This window comes from Thalassophryne amazonica, chromosome 11 (assembly GCF_902500255.1).
Source record: "Thalassophryne amazonica chromosome 11, fThaAma1.1, whole genome shotgun sequence".
NCBI classification, from domain to species: Eukaryota; Metazoa; Chordata; class Actinopteri; order Batrachoidiformes; family Batrachoididae; genus Thalassophryne; species Thalassophryne amazonica.
This window is the reverse complement of record NC_047113.1, coordinates 86,822,305-86,846,396: the sequence shown is the minus strand read 5'-3', so window position 1 is coordinate 86,846,396 and position 24,092 is coordinate 86,822,305. Positions and strand designations below refer to the sequence as shown.

Genomic DNA, 24,092 nt, shown 5'->3' with positions numbered 1-24,092 from the left:
CAACCTAACCTCACATTTTGGAGGGGTCTGACACTACTACGTTTGAAAACTATTACCTTTATAAACTCAAGCAAGCAAGCATATTTAAGTCAATACAATGTATGTGCTTGGCAACTGACAGAGGTGTCAAATCCAGCTTCAGAAAGTAAAAGTTCAGCCACATATTTGTTTCATCTTCCCAATAAACCAGCTGATTGTAATTAGTTCAGCTCTTCAGGCAAGTGGATGAGCTAATTATTGAGATCACCTATTTTAGGTGCACAGGTAGAAGCAACACATGGCAGGGTTTTTACTTTTTGAAGCTGGATTTGACACCTCTGGCAACTGAACAGCTCTTCAATGCATTAAGAAAAACAAAAAACACACAAAAAAAACCTATGCTTTATTTTATTTATTTGTTTTGTTTTTTTACAAAATAACTAAGTAAACAGACTTTTTATATTGTGTTTTAATACCACATAGAATTGCATTGTGGTAGCAAAATTAGAGTAATATTGACGGTGGCTGTATTTCTGTTGTTAACTCATTGAGTGCCAGCCATTTTCAAAGTTCAAAACATCCCAGTGCCAGGATTTCTTCAGCATTTGAGTGTTTTTTTCAAGACCCATATAAAACTGAGTTATAGTCCATGTCAACAACAAACATACCACAAGAAAAGAAAAGAGAACAAAAGAAACTGGCTCGATGACGCGTCTTTGGCGCGGGGCGTTACTATCGGAAAAGACGCGTTTTAGAGTCAATGGCATCGAGTGAGTTAAATTACATTACTCCTTATAAGAATTCATTATTATGACTAAAAATGTCTTTGAAATGTGCCTTCAAAAGTGGTCTTTAGCAAAAAGGGGAGGGGGGCTGCATGGTCTGTACAGCAGCTGTTAAGATTAAAACACTTTCAGAATAAGGAGGGAAAAAAACAAAAAGAAAAACTCATATTTATGTGGAAAACACTGCCTGATTGGCTGGTAGGAAACACATCAGATGCACCATCCTTCAGAAATAGCGAATATTCAAAAGAAAGTAAAGTCACAATAGGGTTTTAAAATTGTACCATGACGCTGCTGGTGATACTGCAGACTGGTAACAGCAAACACCAATCGCTGCAATCAGACAGACATTCCTAACATAATGTCATGATGCCCTAACAGTGAAAGCTCAAGGAGGATCTGCACTGACAATCAGTAAGGCTACTGAGAGGAGTGCCTGGAAGAATTTTAGGATTTTTTTTGCCAAAATATTTTTATTAATATTTTGTACATAATTTAACAATCACAAAACAAACAACAAACATGGTGCATATATCAAGTCTATGCAATCTATTGCATTTACTGACAGTAATGTGTTTTAACAAAACAATTTTGCAAAACTTTACACATCCCAGGGTTACAGTCTCTTTTTAGTCATTTGAATCATCCTCCAATAGTTTTAAATCTTTAACATACATTATGAAAGGATTCCAAACATTTTCGAAAATCTCCCGTTTGCCCTTGAGAATCTATGAATTTTTTTTCTAAGGGAAGGGTTGAAAGCATCTGTCGTATCCACTGAGTGACAGTTGGTCTGTGAGTTCTTTTCCAAAGCAGTGATATGCATTTTTTTAGCAATCAAAAGACTTAAGTCTATAAATATCCGTTCACTTTTAGTGTATTTGTGTTTTTCTGGATATACGCCTATTAAAAATCATTTTGGATCTAAAATTATTTGCTTAGAATTTATTTTTCCCAGGACATCTCTTATCTCACCCCAGAACAGTGCAATATGACTACAATGCCACATGTAATGGACTAGCATTCCTCTATGGTCTGTACATTTTGAGCACACATCAGGAATATTTTTGTTGTACCTGTTAAGATCTACTGGCCTGACATAAATTCGTATTAACCATTTGTATTGAATTAGCTGCAGCCGTATATTGATAGATCGGGTTTGTGCTAAAACACATGCGGATTGCCAGTCTTCCTCAGATATCTGTAGAGACAAATCTTCCCTCCAAGCATCAAGTCTACCACGTGAACTTTCATCTACTTCAGAAATTAGCAAAATGTACAATTTAGATATTAATCCCTTTTTCTGACTGTATTTTACTATTGTTTCTTCCAAAACGGATTTGATAAGTTTGGTTGTTGCATTTTCTTGACTTGATCTTATAAAGCTTCTGAGCTGTAGATATTTAAAGAAATGTTTATTACTTATATGTTGTAGTTCTATGAAGCTCATTAATGTATCAGATTTTGGCATGTAGAGATCTTGAATTGTTGCAAGTCCTTTGTCCTTCCATGATTTAAATGTTGAGTCTGCTCTACCTGGTATAAATAATTGATTGCCCCATATTGGACTAAAGTGAGATAAATTGGTTGATTCTCTCAAAAAAATTTGTACATCTCGCCACACTTTGTGTTTTGAAGAATTGGATTTTTTGTTTATTGTATTTGAATATAAATAAGAAGGGAGTGCCAGATTCAATCCTTGACTTTTCATATTTACCCAATGTGGGTGATGGTTTGTGTAGTAGAACATCATATACCTCAACTGTGTGGCCCAATAATACAACTGAAAATTTGGGCATTTCAAGCCTCCACAGTCATAGGGAAGATATAGCAAGAACAAATGCAGTCTGGACTTTCTGTTATTCCATATAAACCTTATAATTTTTTTCATTTATGAAAATAAGTCAGGAGGAGGTGGTAGAGGAAGATTTTGAAATAAAGTAACTTAGGCAGTATATTCATTTTCAACACATTAATTCTTCCAATCAAAGATATTATTAACGGCATCCATCTCTCAACTGAATTATTTACATCAGTCAATGCAAGATTGTAATTAGTCTCAACTAAATGTTTTAGGTCTGGTAGAATTTGTATTCCTAAATACTCAAACTGTGTTGTTACATTAAATTGTAATACTTATGGAAGTGGGTTGGCTCTCTCATAAGCATTCAGTAACAAGATAGAAGACTTGTTTCTGTTAATTTTATAACCTGAAATATTACTAAATGACAATTATTTCCAGAAGGATTGGTATTGATTGTTGCAACTGACAGAAAAAGGATGACATCATCGGCGAATAAAGAGATTTTATGTTCTGTTGGTCCCAATAAAATCCCAGCAATTTGAGTGTGTGATCTTATTTCAATTGCCAACGGTTCAATTGCAAGGATGAACAGCAGGGGTGAAATTGGACACCCCTGTCTACAGCCTCTGCTGATCATTATTGGTTTGGAAATATTCCTATTGCTAATTATTTCAGCAGGATTTTTATGAATTTTAGGATTTTTACAAACTTTTTCTGACCTTTTGCCCACTTTGGCTGAACCCCCTGTGCACCTCAAAAAACAAGGGCTGCTAAAAGTCATGCTCTTCACACAACCACCAGGCAGCATTAAACATCTTTATCAAAACATACAGTATGCATTCTACACAGCAATCGGTGTTTCGCAGCTGTGAATCTCATGCCATCTGGCGGTCCGTGACTCATGCGAGAGGTTGGTTTCAGCAGCGTTCCGGTGTCAGGAGCTCAGTACTCACAGTGTAAACACATGTTGTGAAGTATGGACAATAAGACAACATTGGTGCACAGCAGAAATCCATCACAGGTGCTACACCTCCTCTAGATAACCCTCTGAACTTGGGAGGGCGTATAATCGTCATAATCGCCCGTGAACTCGCTAAATAAACACCATCCACATCCTTGCTTTGCCATTGTTTACATGCATTGTGAGACAGCGGAACTCTGCTGCCACCGCAGTGCATTCTGGGAAGCGCAGGCAGCCACCAGGAGTATCATGGGAAACACTGAAACACCGAATTGTCATAAATATGTGTCCACTTGAATAACAGTTTTTACAATGAACCAAACAAAATTTTCCTAAGTTGATGCAGAAGCACCAATATTTAGTTAAACATAAAGATCTAGTTTCCTTGCTTATAGCACAAACTATTGTCAGTGGTAAAGTCAGAGTGAAAAGTTTAGGAATACCATTTTATCTTACCATGAGCTTTTCGAAGAACTCAACCTGTGCAGATGACGGTCTTCTGTTTCTCTCAAAGTGGCTGACTTTGAGAGGACTCTTCCTTACTAGCAGCACAAAGCTCCCAGCCAGGAAACAGAAGAGTGCAAAGGACATGTAGATGAACAACTTCAAGATGAAAGAGGTCAGACTCAAGCCTCCCCAGGCCAGATGAAACAACACTGCTGCTACAACACCCAGAAAAAAAGCTGGGAGGAACTGGACAGAGGAGTTGACAGAAGAGGAGTGGGCAGGCATGAGCTCCCCTGCTGCTCTGAAGCTGCTACTCCCTTCAATCTGCGGTGTGTTGGTTGTTGAGGAGGGGAGCATACTGCGACCCCACTATCCATATATGTGTCACGACTGGACAGGCTGAAAAATTGCCTCGTCTGTATGCCAAGTCACAGAGGTAGATATACAGAGTACATCCGTGTCTACCCTCGACTACAACAGTGTTTCCAAAAGGATGCATCCCCGCTGTGACATCTCCTCACAGTGCTTAGCATCGGCTCCTTCAGCAAGGCAGCAGGACACCAGGCTGGACCTGGCTCAGGGGGCAGGAACCCGGACAACGCAGACAGGGGTCACCGGGGCGATGTGAGAGACGGAACAAATAACCGCCGTCACCTTGGAGACAAAAAGATGGAAGAGTAGCTTATTAGTGATTGTTACCAACCAACTTGGCTAGCAGGAAACTACCATAAGTTAATCAGCGTTACCTTTAAAAGGGAAACATACGAAATATGGAAGTAACAGAACGTAAATACTTCTCAACCACGAATGTGGTTAGGCTAGTTAGCAGAAGAAAAACTAACGACGGATAACAAACAAGCTTATTTACCATCCAGCAGCTAATGTTAGCTTACTTACCTCTCGGCTAAAAAGGTGGATAATATTACAGTACTTTCTTCATTGTCGGTTCAAAACGAATGAGTCGCACACTTCGTAACAGGGAAGGACAACTACAATGAACACAGCTGCAACAACATAACATCAGTCGAGCTCCGAAAATAAAAACAGCAGCTGTTTTCCTTCGGAGGCAACTGTGTAACAAAACCTGAACGTGAAACGGTGTCAGCCAATCAGCGGCGGCGTTAACTACACACGGTGCGCCTGCTTTAAACTCCAGGACAGTCCGGACAGGCGGGGTTCCGCCTGAACCTGGCTGAAGATTCACTCAGGGGAAAAACAAACACTAAACACCGCGGCAGCTGGTTCTTTAAAAACACGCGCACTCAGATCAAAGCGTCTCGCTGACATTTGGTTTATTTAACATGCGCTTACTGAAAAATTACATTTTCACTCCAGCTACTCCACATGTTATGAGTTCACATTTTAAAGGCAGGCATGTACAGGAAAGACCTTGTAATTCAGCCGTATCCACTTTATCATTACTACAAACGACATCAATATGAAATTGATTGATTCAACATTATTTGATTATTGTTCATTATTATACATTATTATTCAACATTATAACCATTTGTTCTATGTTATAAACAAAAGCTGAATTACGAATTTTATCAGCCAGAGATTGTGTTTTTCAGAGTTAATGTATACCCCAATACCGAGATTAAACTACCAAAGGTGTAGTTCTTTCTTTCTTACTTACTTTCTTTCTTTCAGTATTAATATTTTTTTAACTTTTACGTTTGATGCTCTGTGTGGTTCTTACCCTGTGTGCTGCTATACAATACTGCTGGAACCTTCCCAAGGGATTAATAAAATTCTATAGAATCTAATCTAATCCAGTTTTATCTAATCTAATCTAATCTATCATTGGAAAAGAACCTTATAATAAATGGATAAGTCAAAAAACTGCAAGAACATATATGTTCTTGCAGTTCTTTGACTTATCCAGGCACCTACACTACAAAGATAATACACTCAACAAAAATATAAACGCAACACTTTTGGTTTTGCTCCCATTTTGTATGAGATGAACTCAAAGATCCTAAACTTTTTCCACATACACAATATTACCATTTCCCTCAAATATTGTTCACAAACCAGTCTAAATCTGTGATAGTGAACACTTCTCCTTTGCTGAGATAATCCATCCCACCTCACAGGTGTGCCATATCAAGATGCTGATTAGACACCATGATTAGTGCACAGGTGTGCCTTAGACTGTCCACAATAAAATCCCACTCTGAAAGGTGCAGTTTTGTTTTATTGGGGGGGGGGGATACCAGTCAGTATCTGGTGTGACCACCATTTGCCTCATGCAGTGCAACACATCTCCTTCGCATAGAGTTGATCAGGTTGTCAATTGTGGCCTGTGGAATGTTGGTCCACTCCTCTTCAATGGCTGTGCGAAGTTGCTGGATACTGGCAGGAACTGGTACACGCTGTCGTATACGCCGGTCCAGAGCATCCCAAACATGCTCAATGGGTGACATGTCCGGTGAGTATGCCGGCCATGCAAGAACTGGGACATTTTCAGCTTCCAAGAATTGTGTACAGATCCTTGCAACATGGGGCCGTGCATTATCCTGCTGCAACATGAGGTGATGTTCTTGGATTGGTACAACAATGGGCCTCAGGATCTCGTCACGGTATCTCTGTGCATTCAAAATGCCATCAATAAAATGCACCTGTGTTCTTCGTCCATAACAGACGCCTGCCCATACCATAACCCCACCGCCACCATGGGCCACTCGATCCACAACATTGACATCAGAAAACTGCTCACCCACACGACGCCACACACGCTGTCTGCCATCTGCCCTGAACAGTGTGAACCGGGATTCATCTGTGAAGAGAACACCTCTCCAACGTGCTAAACGCCAGCGAATGTGAGCATTTGCCCACTCAAGTCAGTTACGACGACGAACTGGAGTCAGGTCGAGACCCCGATGAGGACGACGAGCATGCAGATGAGCTTCTCTGAGACGGTTTCTGACAGTTTGTGCAGAAATTCTTTGGTTATGCAAACCGATTGTTTCAGCAGCTGTCCGAGTGGCTGGTCTCAGACGATCTTGGAGGTGAACAATCCGGAATGTGGAGGTCCTGGGCTGGTGTGGTTACACGTGGTCTGCGGTTGTGAGGCTGGTTGGATGTACTGCCAAATTCTCTGAAACGCCTTTGGAGACGGCTTATGGTAGAGAAATGAACATTCAATACACGAGCAACAGCTCTGGTTGACATTCCTGCTGTCAGCATGCCAATTGCACGCTCCCTCAAATAGTGCGACATCTGTGGCGTGCTGTGTGATAAAACTGCACCTTTCAGAGTGGCCTTTTATTGTGGGCAGTCTAAGGCACACTTGTGCACTAATCATGGTGTCTAATCAGCATCTTGATATGGCACACCTGTGAGGTGGGATGGATTATCTCAGCAAAGGAGAAGTGCTCACTATCACAGATTTAGACTGGTTTGTGAACAATATTTGAGGGAAATGGTAATATTGTGTATGTGGAAAAAGTTTTAGATTTTTGAGTTCATCTCATACAAAATGGGAGTAAAACCAAAAGTGTTGCGTTTATATTTTTGTTGAGTGTATATGATCTTTGTGGTCCACAAGGTGCCTGCTGCTTTAAATGAAAAAGAGCTGCTGCTAACCACGCCCCTTTCCAAGCAATTTTGCACATTTTGATTGTTTTAAAGGGGTATGTCAATATACTGGGATATAATATCAAATCTGTATTAATATGCATTGCAATAGCTTGCAATGCATATTTTACAATATAAAGTTTTGTGTTATGCTCTCTTAGGAAATCATTTGCCATTTGTTTAACCACAACCATGATTTTATGACAAGCCACTGTAGTATTATTTTTGTTTGTTTTATCAGTGCAATGCTCCCTTATAGATGAATTCTTTGTAATAGCATGAACAAATTACGTTAATGTGTTAGGTGAATTCTCAACACACACGTATACACACACATACACACACACACACACACACTGAGATGACAGGACGTCACTGTGCTGCCATGTAAAACACTCAACTGAACACTGGAAGCAACTTGGGGATGAAGAACTTTGCTCATGAGCACTTTAATGAGTCTTGCTTTTGTCAGAAGACAGCAGAGGAGAGCAAAGGCTGTGTGATCACTTTGTCTGAGGATCCAGATCTGTTACATCCACACACGGACACCAATGTTGTTAATGAATTATTGTGTAGTCACAAGCAGGACTACAGACTTGGGGTGCAGTGACCTGATATTTTGGATGTGGTATCAGCAAAAATTACTGGATGGATATCAGAAATTAAAAAACTAACATAAAAATGTGATCGGAGTCTTCTATTGCACACCTGTGTTGTTTTGTCGACTATGTATGTTTTCCTTTAGGGGAGGAGAACATTTGCTTCACACTTTGTGTTGATGTTTGTGAGATGACAAGTACAGACACAGGTCTTTGTCAACAGGTTAGTTGACTTATATCAGGGAAACTGTATCGGGCCAGTATCAACATATTGAAGGCTCCGGTTTGGGCATTAAATTGGATATAAAACAGTGGTACACTCAAAAAACTGATGCATTGGATGAACTCAATTCAGTTATGAGCAGAATTTCCATCCAATAAATATATGTAGCCCCAACTCAAATAAAGCACATCCATGCAAGATAATTTAATTTAATTTAGTTGGGACTACATATATTTATTAGATGGAAATCCTGCCCATAACTGAATTGAGTTCATCCATTGAGTCATTTGTTTATGTGTAAACTCGAAAACTGACTCATTGGATTAGATTCCATCTAATAAATATATGTAGCCCCAACTAAATTAAGTTACATTATCTTGCATGAATGTGTTTTATCTGAGTCGGGGCTACATATACTTATTAGATGGAAATCCTGCACATAATTGAATTGAGTTCATCCAATGAGCCATTTTTTGAGAGTATCATGCCATCCCGACTCCAGACTTCCAATAATACTTCTTAGCCAAATGCAACATTTAAGGATTGTTCAGTTTATTCCTGTTCTTATGACAGCATGGAAAGTATATGCTATCATGTGAACATGATCATGATCATTTTGATTAATATTTTATTCTAGTCTGAAGAGGAAAGTAATGCAGAATTGTTTACAAAATGTGGCATTAGTACCTGTGCATATAAAGTAAAAAAAAAAAAATGAACAGGTTTTAGCTGATATCTACTACACTTCTGACCAAAGTAGTCAAGCCAAGAAAATGTAACATTTGCTCATGTCTGGTCCATCATTCTGGAGTTAGGAATGTGGTCTGAGGTTAAGAGCATTGCGGTCATCAATAGGATCCATTTTAAAATCAGCAGGCCGCAGCTTCATGATGCTGGTCTTCAGGGAGTACCACCATCCTCTCCAGGTGTACCAAACAACACCGTCATCTGTCAGTGCGCTGTAGTGGCCTCTGGGGTAGTACAGGCCATTAAGATGGGCTGTGTGACACCTTGGGAGAGAGGAAAGGAAATGTTTTTTATTTAGACTTGTGTCCATGAAATATACAGAAGACACATTCGTAAGCCATAAAGCGCAAAAATGTCATTGTTTTACCTTTTGTGTGTGTGTGTGTGTGTGTGAAATGTTTGCAAGTTTTTGAGTTATTATATTACACCTGTGCAGTAGCACATGAAGAGGTATTATTTAAGGTCCAGTGTGTCTGTGTGTGAACAAAAAACTCAAATGGTTTTAATACAATTTGGACCAAATTTTGTGGAATGACTGAGGGTCAGCTGTAAATTCTTCCCCGGTTCATTATGCAATTTACTCCCCGTTACAAAGAACCAAATCGATATATTCCTCATTTTGTATTTATTGAAGGTCATGTTGAAAACCAGGCCTGGGTCTTCACAGACGGCATCTATCTTGTGATAAGACCAAGCACATAACTTGCCCAACACTTTTATACAATGTGGGCGTTACAGTGGGTGTGGTTTAGTCTATATGTTACTGGCTCTCACAGATTGGGGGGAGCCATCCCTGTATCTGAAACTTGCACATGCCTGATGGAAGTGAAATTTAACTCTTATATTTAAACTTTAAACCAGATCTCAGAGACTTCCAATCAAATAACAAAGACTAATAGTTAATACTAACATAAAATAAGGAATGAGCACAGATATGATCTATGATCTAAATTTAAAGTGCTTTAAATTTGACAAACTCTAGAAGTCTAAAAGTCATGGTCACAGGCAAAGATCAGTCCAGTTATATATATATATATATATACATCTATACCACTATCCCAGATTTTTTGAAATGTGTTGCAGGCATCCATTTCAAAATGAGCAAATATTTGCACAAAACAATAAAGTTTATCAGTTTGAACATTAAATATCTTGTCTTTGTGGTGTATTCAATTGAATATAGGGTGAAGAGGATTTGCATATTATTGTATTCTGTTTTTATTTACATTTTACACAACGTCCCAACTGCATTGGAATTGGGGTTGTATATAGGGGATATGACAAAAGGCTACAGTGCATCCAGTATTCACAGCGCTTCACCTTTTCCACATTTTGTTATGTTACAGCCCTATTCCAAAATGGATTAAATTCTTTTTTCTTCCTCAAAATTTTACACACAATACCTGATAATGACAATGTGAAAAGTTTTTTTTTTTTTGTGTGTGTGATATTTTTGCAAATCTCTTACAAATAAAAAAATGAAGTAATCACAAGTACATAAGTATTCACAGCCTTTGCCATGAAGCTCAAAATTGAACTCAGGTGCATCCTGTTTCCACTGATCAACCTTGAGGTGTTTCTACAGCTTATTTGGAGTCCACCTGGGGTAAATTCAGTTGACTGGACATGATTTGGAAAGACACACACACTTGTCTACATATAAAGTCCTACAGTTGACAGTGCATGTCAGAGCACAAACCAAGCATGTAGTCAAGTCTGTAGACCCCCAATACAGGGTTGTCTCGATGCACAAATCTGGAGAAGGGTACAGAAATATTTCTGCTGCTTTGAAGGTCCCAGTGAGCACAGTGGCCTCCATCAACCGTAAATGGTACAAGCTTGGATCCACCAGGACTCTTCCTAGAGCTGGCCACCCACCTAAACTGAGTGATTGGGGGAGAAGGGCCTTATTCAGGGAGGTGACCAAGAACCCGATGGTCACTCTGTCAGAGCTCCAGCATTCTTCTGTGGAGAGAGGAGAACCTTTCAGAAGGACAACCATCTCTGCACCAATCCACCAATCAGGCCTGTATGGTAGAGTGGCCAGATGTAAGCGAGGAAAATGACCCTAAGCACACAGCCAAGATATCAAAGGAGTGGCTTCAGGACAACTCTGTGAATGTCTTTGAGTGGCCCAGCCAGAGCACAGACCTGAATCCAGTTGAACATCTCTGGAGAGATCTGAGAATGGCTGTGCACCAACACTCCCCATCCAACCTGATGGAGCTTGGGAGGTGCTGCAAAGAGGAATGGGCAAAACTACCCAAAGATTGGTGCACCAAGCTTGTGGCATCATATTCAAGAAGACGTGAGGCTGTAATTGCTACCAAAGGTGCATCAGCAAAGTATTGAGCAAAAGTTGTGAATACTTATGTACATCATTAGGGGTCTCCAGTTGGTTCAAAATGCTGCTGCCAGACTCTTGACGGGAAGCAGAAACTTTGACCACATTGCACCCATTTTGTCATCTCTTCACTGGCTTCCTGTCCCTCTGAGATCAGATTTTAGGGTTCTGTTACTAACCTATAAAATTATTCATGGACTACACTTCCTTACCTAGCTGACCTAATTAAACCCTACGTACTGGCCCGGGCTCTGCATTCTCAGGGCGCAGGACTACTTTGTGTCCTTAGGGTGAATAAAAAGTCTGCCGGTCACAGAGTTTTCTGTTATCGTGCCCCTGCTTTGAGTAATGATCTCCCTGCATCAATAAAACAGTCAGATTCTGCAGATACTTTCAAGTCCAGACTCAATACACACTTATTTTCCCTTTCGTATGGTTAGCATAATTCAATAGTATGGAACTATGCTTCCTATTCTTTTAAATTCATTTTATTAGTAATGGAACTGGTCTCGGCCTCACCTTCATCTAAATTTTGGGTCTGTTAGTGAAGCTTAGGGCTAGCGGTTGGCGATCACCTTATGATTTTCTCTGCTTTCCTGTCGATTTAATGTTGATGATGTTAGGTGTGGTTTTTCCAGCCGACTGATTCTGCTCCAGTTCTCTCTGTCCAAGGTTCGGAAGGAAATGTGTGGAGTGGTGTCTGTGGAAAATGGGATGCTGGACTGACCGCGAGATGCCATACCTGAAGCTGATGTAGCAGATGTTTTGATTTCCTGTTTTCTGTTTCTTCAGCTTTGTAAAACTTCGTAAAAACCTTGCCTAAGCAGTGGGTCACCCATCTGAGTGTGGTCTTCTTGAGATTTCTACCTCAAATCATCAGAGGGCATTTGTCCTTACCACTGTCGCTTGTGTGCTTGCTCTTAGGGTTGGTAAGGTTACACCTTACTTGTGTGAAGCACCTTGAGGCAGCTTTGTTGTGATTTGGTGCTAAATAAAATGTAATAAATTAAAACTGAAATTAAAATGTGATTTCTTCATTTTTATTTTTAATACATTTGCAAAAATTAAAAATATAAGTTTTTTCATGTTGCATTATGGGGTGTTGTCAGTAGAATTTTCAGGGAAAAAAATGAAGTCACTCCATTTTGGAATAAGGCTGCAAAATAACAAAATGTGGAAAAATTGAAGCGCTGTGAATACTTTCCAGATGCACTGCATTTCAACGTATTGGTTAAACATACACCTGTGTTTACTGTTAAAAACTAATATGGAGGTGTACATCACCTTTCCCCTGACCACATAGCCTTTGACCTTGTGTGACCTTAAAAACTCAAACTCAACATCACAACTTTTCAATTTTGCAGACAATATGGGTTAAACATGGTGGAAGCATTAAAAATCTGTTGCATTTTGTGAATGTGTTTTAGCTAATACTGTTGTGTATCGCACTTTAAGGCCACTGCAGAACCATGATGTGCCGTGTGTTTGAGTGTAGCTCATACTTGTTGAACCACCAGCCGCCTTTGTCTTCCAGTGCACAGTTCCCTCTGTAGTTGTCGTTGTCCTGGTCGAAGGTACTGAACTTCATGCCCTGATGACTGGCCCAGGCTGACACACCAACCTGAAACCCCCCCGACAGAGCGTCTCCTGCTGTACCTACGTAGGCTCCAAACGTAAGCTGGAAGTGATCCTGTGGAAACAGACAGGAGAGATGAGAATGTATCCATGTTTTGGTGTAGAAGAGATCATATTTATGATTTGTCTGATTCCTGTCACGTCTGTTACCAGTGAAGAAAAGTCTGATTACAATGAAGTGTTCTTATTCATTGGTCAGTTTTCTGTAAAGAGGACAGAGTCTCTTCTGGTTTGGTTTCTGCACATCCACTGTCCTTTATTTTTTAAAATAGGTGTCAAAATTCAACCCCTCATCCACATAGTGACATGTGTATCAAGTACTAGGAGTTCCCCTGTTGGGATACGGTGGGGACCTTGTGTTCTCCGTGGCTGCTATAATAACCATGAAGGTCCAACAGGAACTCTGAACATGCAACGGCTAGCGGGGATGTGGAGAAACAAGAAGTCCTCAACGGCGGATCAGGGGAAGGAGGTGATGACTTGTAACCAAACGGCTGTGAAGACGAATGAAGGCTGCAACAGGTCCTCAGACCCTGATCGTCTGGGATTTCCTATCCATCGGACCATGCTAAGGTTCTGTCAAGGACTGTGTGTTTGTTGGCGTGCAACGACATTCCCATGTTAAAGAAATCCACGTTCAGGTCTCTTGATCGACTCTGGATGTAGATTTTCTGAGTGTCAGGACTGGGCCTGTTCAGTCGGGCGTGTACATCCCCTCTGCAAATCATTCCAATCTTCCTCGCCATAGAGGGATTGCCACAATGATTTTTTTTAAGATGGTTGCATTGAATCTCAGTCAGACCTGATCTGTTGACTCTGCATCCGAACAGGAGACTCACTCTATGGATGGGAAACCTGCTGCTCACTCACAACCTGGATCCCTTAGACCTCCATTACACATAGGCCGATTGAGGCCAAATGGTGTCAGAATGACACATCCGGCCACAGTCGAGAAGTGTCGAGGTGCAGTCTGAAGATGGACGGGATAGATCAGTCATGGCAAAGCCTGCCAGCATGTCCTGCTTGTGCCATGGATGTCCACCTCCACTGAACCCCAGCCAGGGAGGGCAAAGGAAATGTTGATATGTAATAGCATGTATGCGGCACGCATTCATCATGTGCAGTGGATGTGAATAGCGAGCACTCAAACCGAAAGTACCATGTGCCACTGCAGGTCCATTGGTCGCACAGGGCACTCCACCTCAGATCTGAACAGGCTGTTATATCCATAATAGATCTTACAGTATAGATACATTTCCATTCCTTCCAATGGGCAACATAAATAATGTGAAATATTGTGCCCAACATATCTGTGCCACCACAGCCAGGTGCGCCTTTACGTGGTTTCATGCACATTTATGCGTCATTGCCAACCCAGTCTCACGGCAAGTCATTTTTCAGCAGCACGAAATATACATTAATCTATTGGTTCGTGATATTGTGACGAAAAGCACCTTATTTTCAGCATGGCAGCACAAATTCATTCTAATTCATTCCATGATGGCTGCACAAAGTTAAAAGTGAAGCAGGGGGTCGAGGTGGTTATGGTTAGGGTTGAACGATAACTGATAAATTCCAGTATTGTCTCTGGTACACTTGCAACTACTAATAAGCTGATTTTAAGTTTTAACACCACGATCACTTTTGGAAGCATCAAAAGGGACGACAGACCCAAACAATGAGTCAGCACTTCTGTCTGAGCATTCTGCCTCCTGCTGGAAGCTCCTGCTTACTGCATGGCTACAAAGAGGCAAGCTGAGAGAAGCTATGAAGCTCAACTCTCTGCTCAAGCATGATGATGCCGTCAGGCGGAGGAGGTCTTGGAAAATAAAGTAATGGTGAGTTATGGTTTGGTGTATAAATAAAATGAATACTGAAAGAATAACTGTCAATTTTGTCATTTGTACAAAGTTAAAATATAACATATATCTTTTAATGTTGAATAATGCACAAATTCTGACGTTTTGTAACAAACACAGACAGATCATAAAGGATTCTGGGTAAAATGTGCCTCGGCTAACACTGATTGGTTTGATTCATTCATTATGTAAACCAACACATTAATGTGAGGCGTGTCGTGTGATGGTGTTTACAGATAAATGTGCTTTTGTAAATCATTCCATTTTTTATTTGTAAAAAAAAAAAAAAAGGCATTTTCAAAAAAAAAAAAAAAAAAGCCAAGTTGTAATTAGATAACCATCTGATATAACCTGTGTCAAAAATAAATAATAGAACACTGCCATGATCTACTGGTGCCAGACGTTCAGTACTTCAGCTGGGTTTACACGGTGCGAGTTTTGGCCTCTTTTCAGCTAATTTTTCATTCGTGCGAGAATTTTTTGGATCGCACCAAGTTTCGGGTTAATCGCGCGTCCTGCATCGTGTAGTGTACATGGAGTAATGAGCTGCGTTTAACATCTCACGACCACCTCCTGATCGGCGATCGTATGGTTGAATGAAAATCAAACCTGTTTGATATTATTCTGGTCAGCCGTCATGAGGGTATCCCGCTGCTGAAGCGCTACAAGCATCCAAACTCTCGCACTGTGCATGTGCAAATACCGCAGACCTGTCTTGTAATGTTTTTTTTTTTAACTTTGATGTCTCCCATCTAGAGTTTTTGTAAATTAAGTTTGGAAAAAAAGCTTCTGTTTACGTTTTGCTTCTGGAAACATGAGTCCAACGTGTGGTTTTTGAGCGTACAATGTGTGTGAGAACATAAATCGTGAGCTCTGAACTTTTACACCGTGCGGTTCTGTGGTACAGTTTGAACTGGAACCGAGTACAGTGATTGAAAATATCAGCCCTGCTTCAGTTTGAATACTGCCATGAACACTACTGGCCAGGATGGCAGTAGAGGCTGTGAAAACTTGCCAAAACAAAATTCCAGATAATCCATGTCTGCTACGGTTAAGATGCATGGAATTTAGCAAATGCAAACACAATAACAACGTCTATAAACCCAGAGAATATATTCACGAGAGTTTTAGGCACTAGAGTTTAATGCTGTTGTCTGTGGAGCCTGAACAGAGTGTCTGAAAATGCATTTGTCCTGTCGTGAACGTACTGAGATTACCCTATCCTACCCATAATGCACTGCTGGGCACAGCATGTCCACACTAAAACCTTAAAAATTAGCACATTACTTTAAAAGTAAAACATATATCTGATATTTTCACTTTAGAAAATTTCAGACATGACGTTAATTTAAATAACTTGTCCGAAATTAGTTTGTTTAAAATTTGAACCATAAGTTAAAAATGTATGTATGGATGACTTGGGTGATATTGCCGTCATATCAGTATGGGGTTAAAAGAAATTAGTTTTTTTTTTTGTGACCAGTTCTCCTTTACCTGCAGAGGATAGAGCAGTTTCTTCTAGAAGCAGCTCTCCTCTTTTTGCAGAGGGTAGAACTACATCTACTACAAAACATTTAACAGGTCAGTGTTCAACTGATTTTAAATTTTATAACAGTTTGTAGTTGTTCAGCTTTGTTTACCATGTTAATGATCTAAAAATTATTGGACAAAAATTTATCAGAAGATAATGAGTCCAATAATGGTTTTCAAAGTTATCTGAAAAGATGATCCAATAATGAAAACATTACCTTTGATAATTATCTGCTATCGGATTATCGGAACTGTGCCCACCACTGGACGGGAGCGCAAAAAAGAAAAAACAAAAAAACGTGAGACTGGGCTGGTCATTGCACGGGTCAGAGGCTCAGAGCTGAACAGATCTCACTGCTGTAATATACATATTATTACTTGATAACCATCTAACTCTGAAGGAGGTATGACGTGGAACTGTTTTGTCAGGTCATGACAACATTATTAAACATGAATCTCACTTCTGGCATGGCATTTCACAGTGCTGGGCAGACAGGAGCCAGGGACCACAGCCTGTGGTGAAAAGCCTCTCATCCGGCTGCTGAGTGCTGGAAACAACCATGGCATAAATAAATCCCATGTGACATGCTGCGCACCAACTCGACATCGTGGTGTACAGATTTGCATTGTACTGCGTAAGCTGGAGTGGGCAAAAAAAAAAAAAAGAAAGAAAAGAAATTAACGTTCGCTGGAAAGGTTACATCTGATGAATGTTGTGCACAAGGGAAAGCTTGGCCCACTGCCAGCAAACTTTAGCAGTAAAAGGTGCCAGTGGCTGACAGTGGCACACATGCACGCACACATGCCATGCCCCATGCACACACATGCAGGTGTGCCCCGCACATGCGTATTGGCTCCTTCAGCCAATATGAACACACGCACGCACACACACACACACACACACACACACACACACACACACACACACACACACACACACACACACACACACACACACACACACACACACACACACACACACACACACACACACACACAGCTGTGCAATCATTTCATCAGCTGTTCCATACACGCACATGCACGTGCAGTCTCCTGCTGTGAGGTTGTGAGTGCTAGGAAAGAGAGGATGAGCACAGATGTGAATGCATGTGTGAGTGAGTAACAGCACCAATGCCGCCAGCTTTTCACACATATGGCATGTCCCGTGTTGGCCATCCAGACATTTGGACATCAGTTAGTCTTCACGACTTTTTGTGGCCATCTGACAGCCGTCTGTGTCCTCTAACTGTTGTCTAAATAGGCTTTGGATGCGATCGTGCGGGCATGGAGGAGGACTGCTTCTTGGTTATGGCCATTTTTGCCGTGTCGGCCTGGTTTCTGCACATTCTTACTATGTGTGACAGGGGTCTGATCAAGTCAAGTCAAGTTAACTTTGTCGGTTCTGCAATACATACACAGACATATTGAGAGTTGAAATTTCATTACTCTCATTCTCCCAGACAACACAGAGTAAAAAAACAAAACAATAACAACAGTCTTTTCTTGTGTGAAAGCTACCACAACAGTAAGGATATAAATACGGTGGGCAGTAGAATGTGTATAATGCATTTATAGCACATTTCATACCTAAGTATGTAGGGTTTTTTTTAAGTACATTTCATACCTAAGTCTCATTCTGTTTGTTGCCTAGCATTTGGGTCTGCTTTGACATTAGTCACAGAACAATAAGGCCAGAATGGACCAAACAAGCAGATCACAGGGACCTGGAGCTAACTGTGTCAGTTTAAATTGTACTTCAGTTGTTACCATGCCACCAGCAATTCTGCCAAGAAATACTCATAGCTGGGAGAGTTACAGGCTTTAATTAGTGATCATTTCTGGCTGACAGACTGGTTCCCAGAACTGCTTGATATCAAGGGTGGTTTGTGGCCTGGATGCATCAACCAGAGCGGTTTCTCTTACCGTCCAATGCACACAATACACAGACTGCCTGACAGAGAAAATACATTTCCAGACTCTGAAGAGGATTATTACTCACATCCATGTTTTGTAAATGACATTTGTACTCCCTGTGTTTGGCGATAACTCTGTTTGGATGTTTCTTGGACCATCAGGTTGTTGCAACTACTGAACTCCATATGTATATAGTTGGTTTGCTACAACATTTCTGTCTTTGCATGTTAGACATTTCTTTGTTGTGTTTTGTTTTATTTATTTTGTTATTGGTAGTATGGCCAAAGCAGATGGTCACCTCACTGTGGTCTGCTTAAGGTTTCTTCCTGTAATCAACAATCTCCTGAGGACATTTTTCCAAACCGCTGTTGTCAACAGAGAGTGGGTATAGTTTGTCTTTACTCTTGTGAAGTGCCTCACTAGTGTATCACATCTGCTGTGGTCACCCTGCTTTCGCCCTGTGGCAAGCCTAACAATCTCCTGTTCTTTCTGGTCCCAATGCTAGCCCCTGGACCCTCCTCTTCATTTATGGATACCCAGTCATTTCCACTTTCCCACTGCCCTGTTTTATGGTTTTGTCTGCAATTACTCACCCTTAACTTTAATATATCTGCAATAGCTCATTTGGATCTCATACCCACTGTCCACATGCTTCTGGTTAGATTGTGATTGGGTTCAGATCGAAAAAAAACTGCAAAATGGCAAAGTGACGGGATAATCACCAACTCTGCCGCAAACCATCTGCAAGCAAACATGGTCATTCTGGAGCATGCTGGACACTATCCGGACTATCAGAATTTTCGGAAACAAAATTTTGGACGATTAAAAATTTTGACGCTTATAGAATTTATTGGGAACTCAACAAGGCCATCTGCAACATCCCAGGAACCCTACTACAAGCCGACGACATTATGCTAAAATCGCAAACCGCGGCAAGCAGCCGTCAAAATTTTCCATCCTGTAAACATGTGGTGAGCTTGCCGATTCCACCGATGCTTCCAAGTGATCACGCGGTGTCTGTGGCGAGAAGAAGATCTGTGCCTGTGTCTATGTCTTCTAACAATTCTTATGGCCAGGTTAAGGGCTATCATGTCCTCTACCTCTGTCTGGGCCTGGATAAGAATGGCGAACTGAAGGGCAGCATGTCCTGCCTCCATAGTGGTTCAGTAGCAACTGGCACAAAACACTGATTGCAACCCCTTTTATATCCACTGCAGGTGGATATAAAAGTACACTGAATGTACACTGCAATGTAACATAACCATTGGCAACCCCTCAGGATTGTCATACAAGTAGACCCAAACCCAAACCTCTCTGTTGGCTTACCTGCCCTTATCAGCATCAGCAGAGACTGTACAGCGTAAATCCTGTTATTAACTGCACAAAGGTGGCACGCTCTCACAGAGTATGCCCTAACATTACAGCAAGGACTCACGTAATCTGCAAGCTCGCAGAAAGATATTGGCTATCTTGCATAGATCCAAGGGCTTTGCCCCTTGTTGTGGCTTCGGATGCCGTTTGCTTCTCGATTTCTATCTGAAACCTCACTGGAAACTAAGAGGAACATGTGGACACTAGGCATCACCGGCCCCCTCATCACTTGTCAAACAAGGAACAGGAGGGTTACCTTTGTGTGTGTGTGTGTGTGGGGGGGGGACTTGTCTTCCACTCACTGCCTATCCACTCAACCATGATCCCTGATAATAAATTTCCTCAACCAGACCTTTATATCATTCTGTTGCCTTGAATTTGGGGTCTGTATGATAATGCCCTGCTATACCACATAACTCCTATATATAAGACAGAGAGAATTGTGTGAATGAAGAGCACTATTTTAAAAAGACGGATGGTATTAATAAACATGTAAGTGTAAAATTCAGAGAATATATTGTGGGGATTTTGAATTTTATGTTTTTTTTTGTTTTGTTTTGTTTTTGTTTTTTTTACTTGCAGTGGTAACTCAGCATCCGTCAGTCACACCTTTTCATCAGCCACTCTGAAGTCCTTGTACTCTGCGTAACGCTGGTTCCCATCAAAGTCTTCCAGATTAATCCTTAGAGAATAATTTCCTGTGACAGACAAAATAAATGACTTCCAGAGAAAAAAAAAATCAATCCAATCCATATCCTATAAACATTGTAAGTGGACTTTGTTTTCAGCTTGGCTGCAAACAGTGAATATCTCTCTGCAAAGGCCATAACTCTGGAAGGGCAACTTGCAAAAATATTTTGATGTTTTGCTCACATTAACATGAATGTTTTGAATAAGGTCAGCTATTTTAACATAAACTAGACAGGCCCTCAATAAAGTGCATACGTCTGCCAAGGTCCAATATTTCCTGGACTGCAGTGTTTTAAAAAAGCAAGCAAGAAAGAAAAGTTCTTCCTCTGTTCTTTTTGTGGATTCAGCCAAATATTTTCAGCAATATTTGTGTCACATGCACTATTGTGCAAATTGTTTTAAATCTTTCTTGGCTGCACCCCTCATCTGTTTACACCTTTGCCTTAAAATTAGCTGGTGTTTATTACAGATAAGTTGTAAAATTTTCACTCAGTACTACAGAGTAAAATGGCTCATCATGCTTAATTAAAATGCTTTCAAAATGTGCCCTTTTTGCACAATGGAACCAAAAATTGAATGGAATATTTTTCAGGATATGACCAGTTTTCATGAAATTGGTGCTAACATACTGTTGGGAAAGTGTCGTAACACGGACCCACACCAGGGGGCGCAAATGAACGGACAATGGATAAGAAAAGGAGTAACAATTTAATGTTGTGAAAGAACACAACGGAATACAAACAAGAATAATAATGCCAATTATACACAGGAGGACTGTAGGCAGGCTTGAAGATAGGAGACCTCGGATGAACGAAGAGCCGGGGCCCACACCGCTTCCACCACCAACGGCCTGAAGAACACCGAAGCCGCCAAGCCCTGAGTCCCCAGGTGGTCTCTGTCCTCCGTTGTCGGCCCTGGTACTGCTGGCAGACAAGAAACAGAAGGTGGTGAGTGTGAGTCCTCACACCCAGCAACCTTTACAATTAATTCCTCCGGGAGGGATAATCTCCACCTCCAGGTACGTCTTTACTCGTGCAGCTCCCGTTTGTCCCTCTTCTGGGTCTTCACGGGCATGCGACCTGCACACAGAACAATATTAGATAATCAGTAATCACAGCAGAGAAGATTACCTCTAGTCGTAGAAGATTTCTCGGCGAGGAGGTGGAGTTGCCAGTCCGGCCTTTATGGTGATGGTGATGAGATGAATGAGTGACAGCTGGTGCTGAGGATGAGTGACAGCCTGTCACTCCCAGTGGCTCTGGGCCCTCTTGTGCTTGAAGCCCGCACTACCAAGCAGGGCGCCATCTGGTGGTGGTGGGCCAGCAGTACCTCCTCTTCAGCGGCCCACACAACAGGACCCCCCCCCTCAACGGGCGCCTCCTGGCGCTCCGTTTCCCCGACCAGGCTTGTCCGGGTGTCGGTGGTGGAAATCGACCAGAAGGGCCGGGTCCAGGATGAAGCTCCTCTCACCCAGGAGCGTTCTTCGGGTCCGTAACCCTCCCAGTCCACCAAGTACTGAAAACCCCGGCCCTTCCGACGGCCGTCCAGGAGCCGACGAACAGTCCATGCCGGCTCCCCGTCGATGATCCGGGCAGGAGGTGGGTCGGGTCCAGGGGTGCAGAGTGGTGAGGTGGGTATGGCTTGAGTTTAGAGACATGAAAAACCGGATGGATCCGCAGTGAAGCCGGAGTGTCAGCTTCACTGCGGCCGGACTGAGGATTTTGGCGATGGGGAATGGCCCAATGAAACGGTCCTTTAGTTTTTTGGGATGTCACCTGGAGCGGGATGTCCTTGGTGGATAACCACACCTCCTGCCCCGGTTGGTATGCAGGGGCCGGGGAACGCCGGCGATCTGCATGGGTCTTGGCCCTTGTCCGGGCCCGCAACAGGGCAGGAGCGGGCGGTCCGCCACACCCGCGGCACCTCCGCAGGTGGCCTGGACCGAGGGATACCCCGACCTCTCCTCCACAAGTGGGAATTAATGGGGGCTGGGTGCCCAGACACGCTTCAAAAGGGGAGAGGGCCGGTGGCAGATGATACTTGGCTGTTGTGAGCGTACGCGATCCAGGCCAGATGGTTACTCCAGGCCGCCGTGCGCGGAGGTGACACAGCGAAGAGCCTGTTCTAGGTCCTGGTTCGCCCGCTCTGCCTGGCCGTTCGTCTGTGGTCATACCCGGACGAGAGACGTACGGTGGCCCCAGCTCCTTACAAAAACTCCTCCAGACCTGCGAGGAGAACTGGGGACCGATCCGAGACGATGTCCGACGGTATCCCATGCAGACGCACGAAGTGGGGACCAGGAGGTCTGCAGTCTCCTGGGCCGTCGGGAGCTTGGGAGGGCCACGAAGTGGGCCGCCTTGGAGAAACGGTCCACTATCGTCCAGTTATGGCGGTGTTGCCATGTGACGGCGGGAGGCCCGTGACGAAGTACAGGCCGATGTTGGACCAGGGGCGATGAGGCACAGGCAGGGTTGGAGGAGACCCCTGGTCTTGTGATGGTCCGCCTTGCCCCTGGCACAGGTGGTACAGGCCTGGACGTAGTCCCGGACGTCCGGCTTCCAGTGACGCCCACCAGAAGCGCTGCGGACTACTGCCACGGTCCTACGCACTCCGGGATGACAGGAGAGCTTGGATCAGTGGCAGAAGTCCAAGACGGCAGCCCTAGCCTCTGGTGGGACGTAGAGTTTGTTCTTCGGACCGTCTCCCGGGTACGGGTTCCTTGCCTGGGCCTCCCGGACGGTCCTCCTCCACGTCCCAGGTGAGGGTGGCCACGACAGTGGACCTCGGGAAGGATGGTGTCGATGGGTCCGACAACTCGGCCTTGGCCTCCTCTTCGTGCACCCGGGACAGTGCATCGGATCGTTGATTCCTGGTCCCGGGGGCGGTAGGTGATCCGGAAGTCAAAGCGCGCGAAGAACAGGGACCAGCGGGCTTGCCTGGGGTTCAGCCGCTTGGCGGTCCGGATGTACTCCAGGTTCCGGTGGTCCGCAAAAACCGTGAAAGGCCCCGTAGCTCCCTCCAACAGGTGTCTCCACTCTTCCAGAGCCTCCTTCACCGCGAGGAGTTCTCGATTGCCCACGTCATAATTCCGCTCAGCGGGGGTCAACCTGCGGGAATAGTAGGCACAAGGATGCGGAACCTTATCGGACTCCCCGCTCTGGGACAGCACGGCTCCTATTCCTGAGTCTGAGGCGTCCACCTCCACTACAAACTGGCGAGTAGGATCAGGCTGCACCAGAACTGGCGCAGACGAAAATCGGCGTTTCAACTCCTTAACCCGGCACTCGCACGGGTTCCTTCTCCGACCAGGTGAAGGGGACTTTAGTGGAGGTCAGGGCGGTCAGGGGGCTAACAACCTGACTGTTATAACCCCTTAATGAACCTCCCGTAGAAGTTTGAAGCCGAGGAACTGTGCAGCTTCCTACGGCTTTTTGGTTGGGCCAATCCCTCACCGCGCAACCTTGGCGGATCCGGGGCGACGGAAGTTTGGATGAGATGATAACCCCAGGAAGGACACAGAAGTGCGGTGAAACTCACACTTCTAGCCCTTCACAACAGCCGGTTTCTAACAACCGCTGTAGGACAAGACGTACATGCCGGAAAGGGTCTCAGAGTACGGGGG

At 43.0% G+C, this 24,092-nt stretch overlaps 2 protein-coding genes across 2 annotated transcripts in view; both read right to left on the bottom strand.

Moving 5' to 3' along the window:
* The window catches only part of snx25 (sorting nexin 25), a 98,072-nt gene extending 93,043 nt beyond the window's left edge, over positions 1-5,029 (bottom strand). The window contains exons 1-2 of the mRNA XM_034182325.1: positions 4,874-5,029; positions 3,986-4,630 (exon numbers count right to left, since the gene is read on the bottom strand). Of these exons, the coding sequence (XP_034038216.1) occupies positions 3,986-4,333 (348 nt within the window). The 5' untranslated portion in view covers positions 4,334-4,630; positions 4,874-5,029. The remainder of the gene's footprint in view (positions 1-3,985; positions 4,631-4,873) is intronic.
* Positions 5,030-8,890: 3,861 nt separating this feature from the next.
* Positions 8,891-24,092, bottom strand: part of LOC117519710 (fibrinogen-like protein 1) — a 40,584-nt gene continuing 25,382 nt past the window's right edge. The window contains 3 exon segments of the mRNA XM_034180968.1: positions 8,891-9,390; positions 12,974-13,161; positions 20,390-20,478. Coding sequence (XP_034036859.1) covers positions 9,192-9,390; positions 12,974-13,161; positions 20,390-20,478 — 476 coding nt within the window. The 3' untranslated portion in view covers positions 8,891-9,191.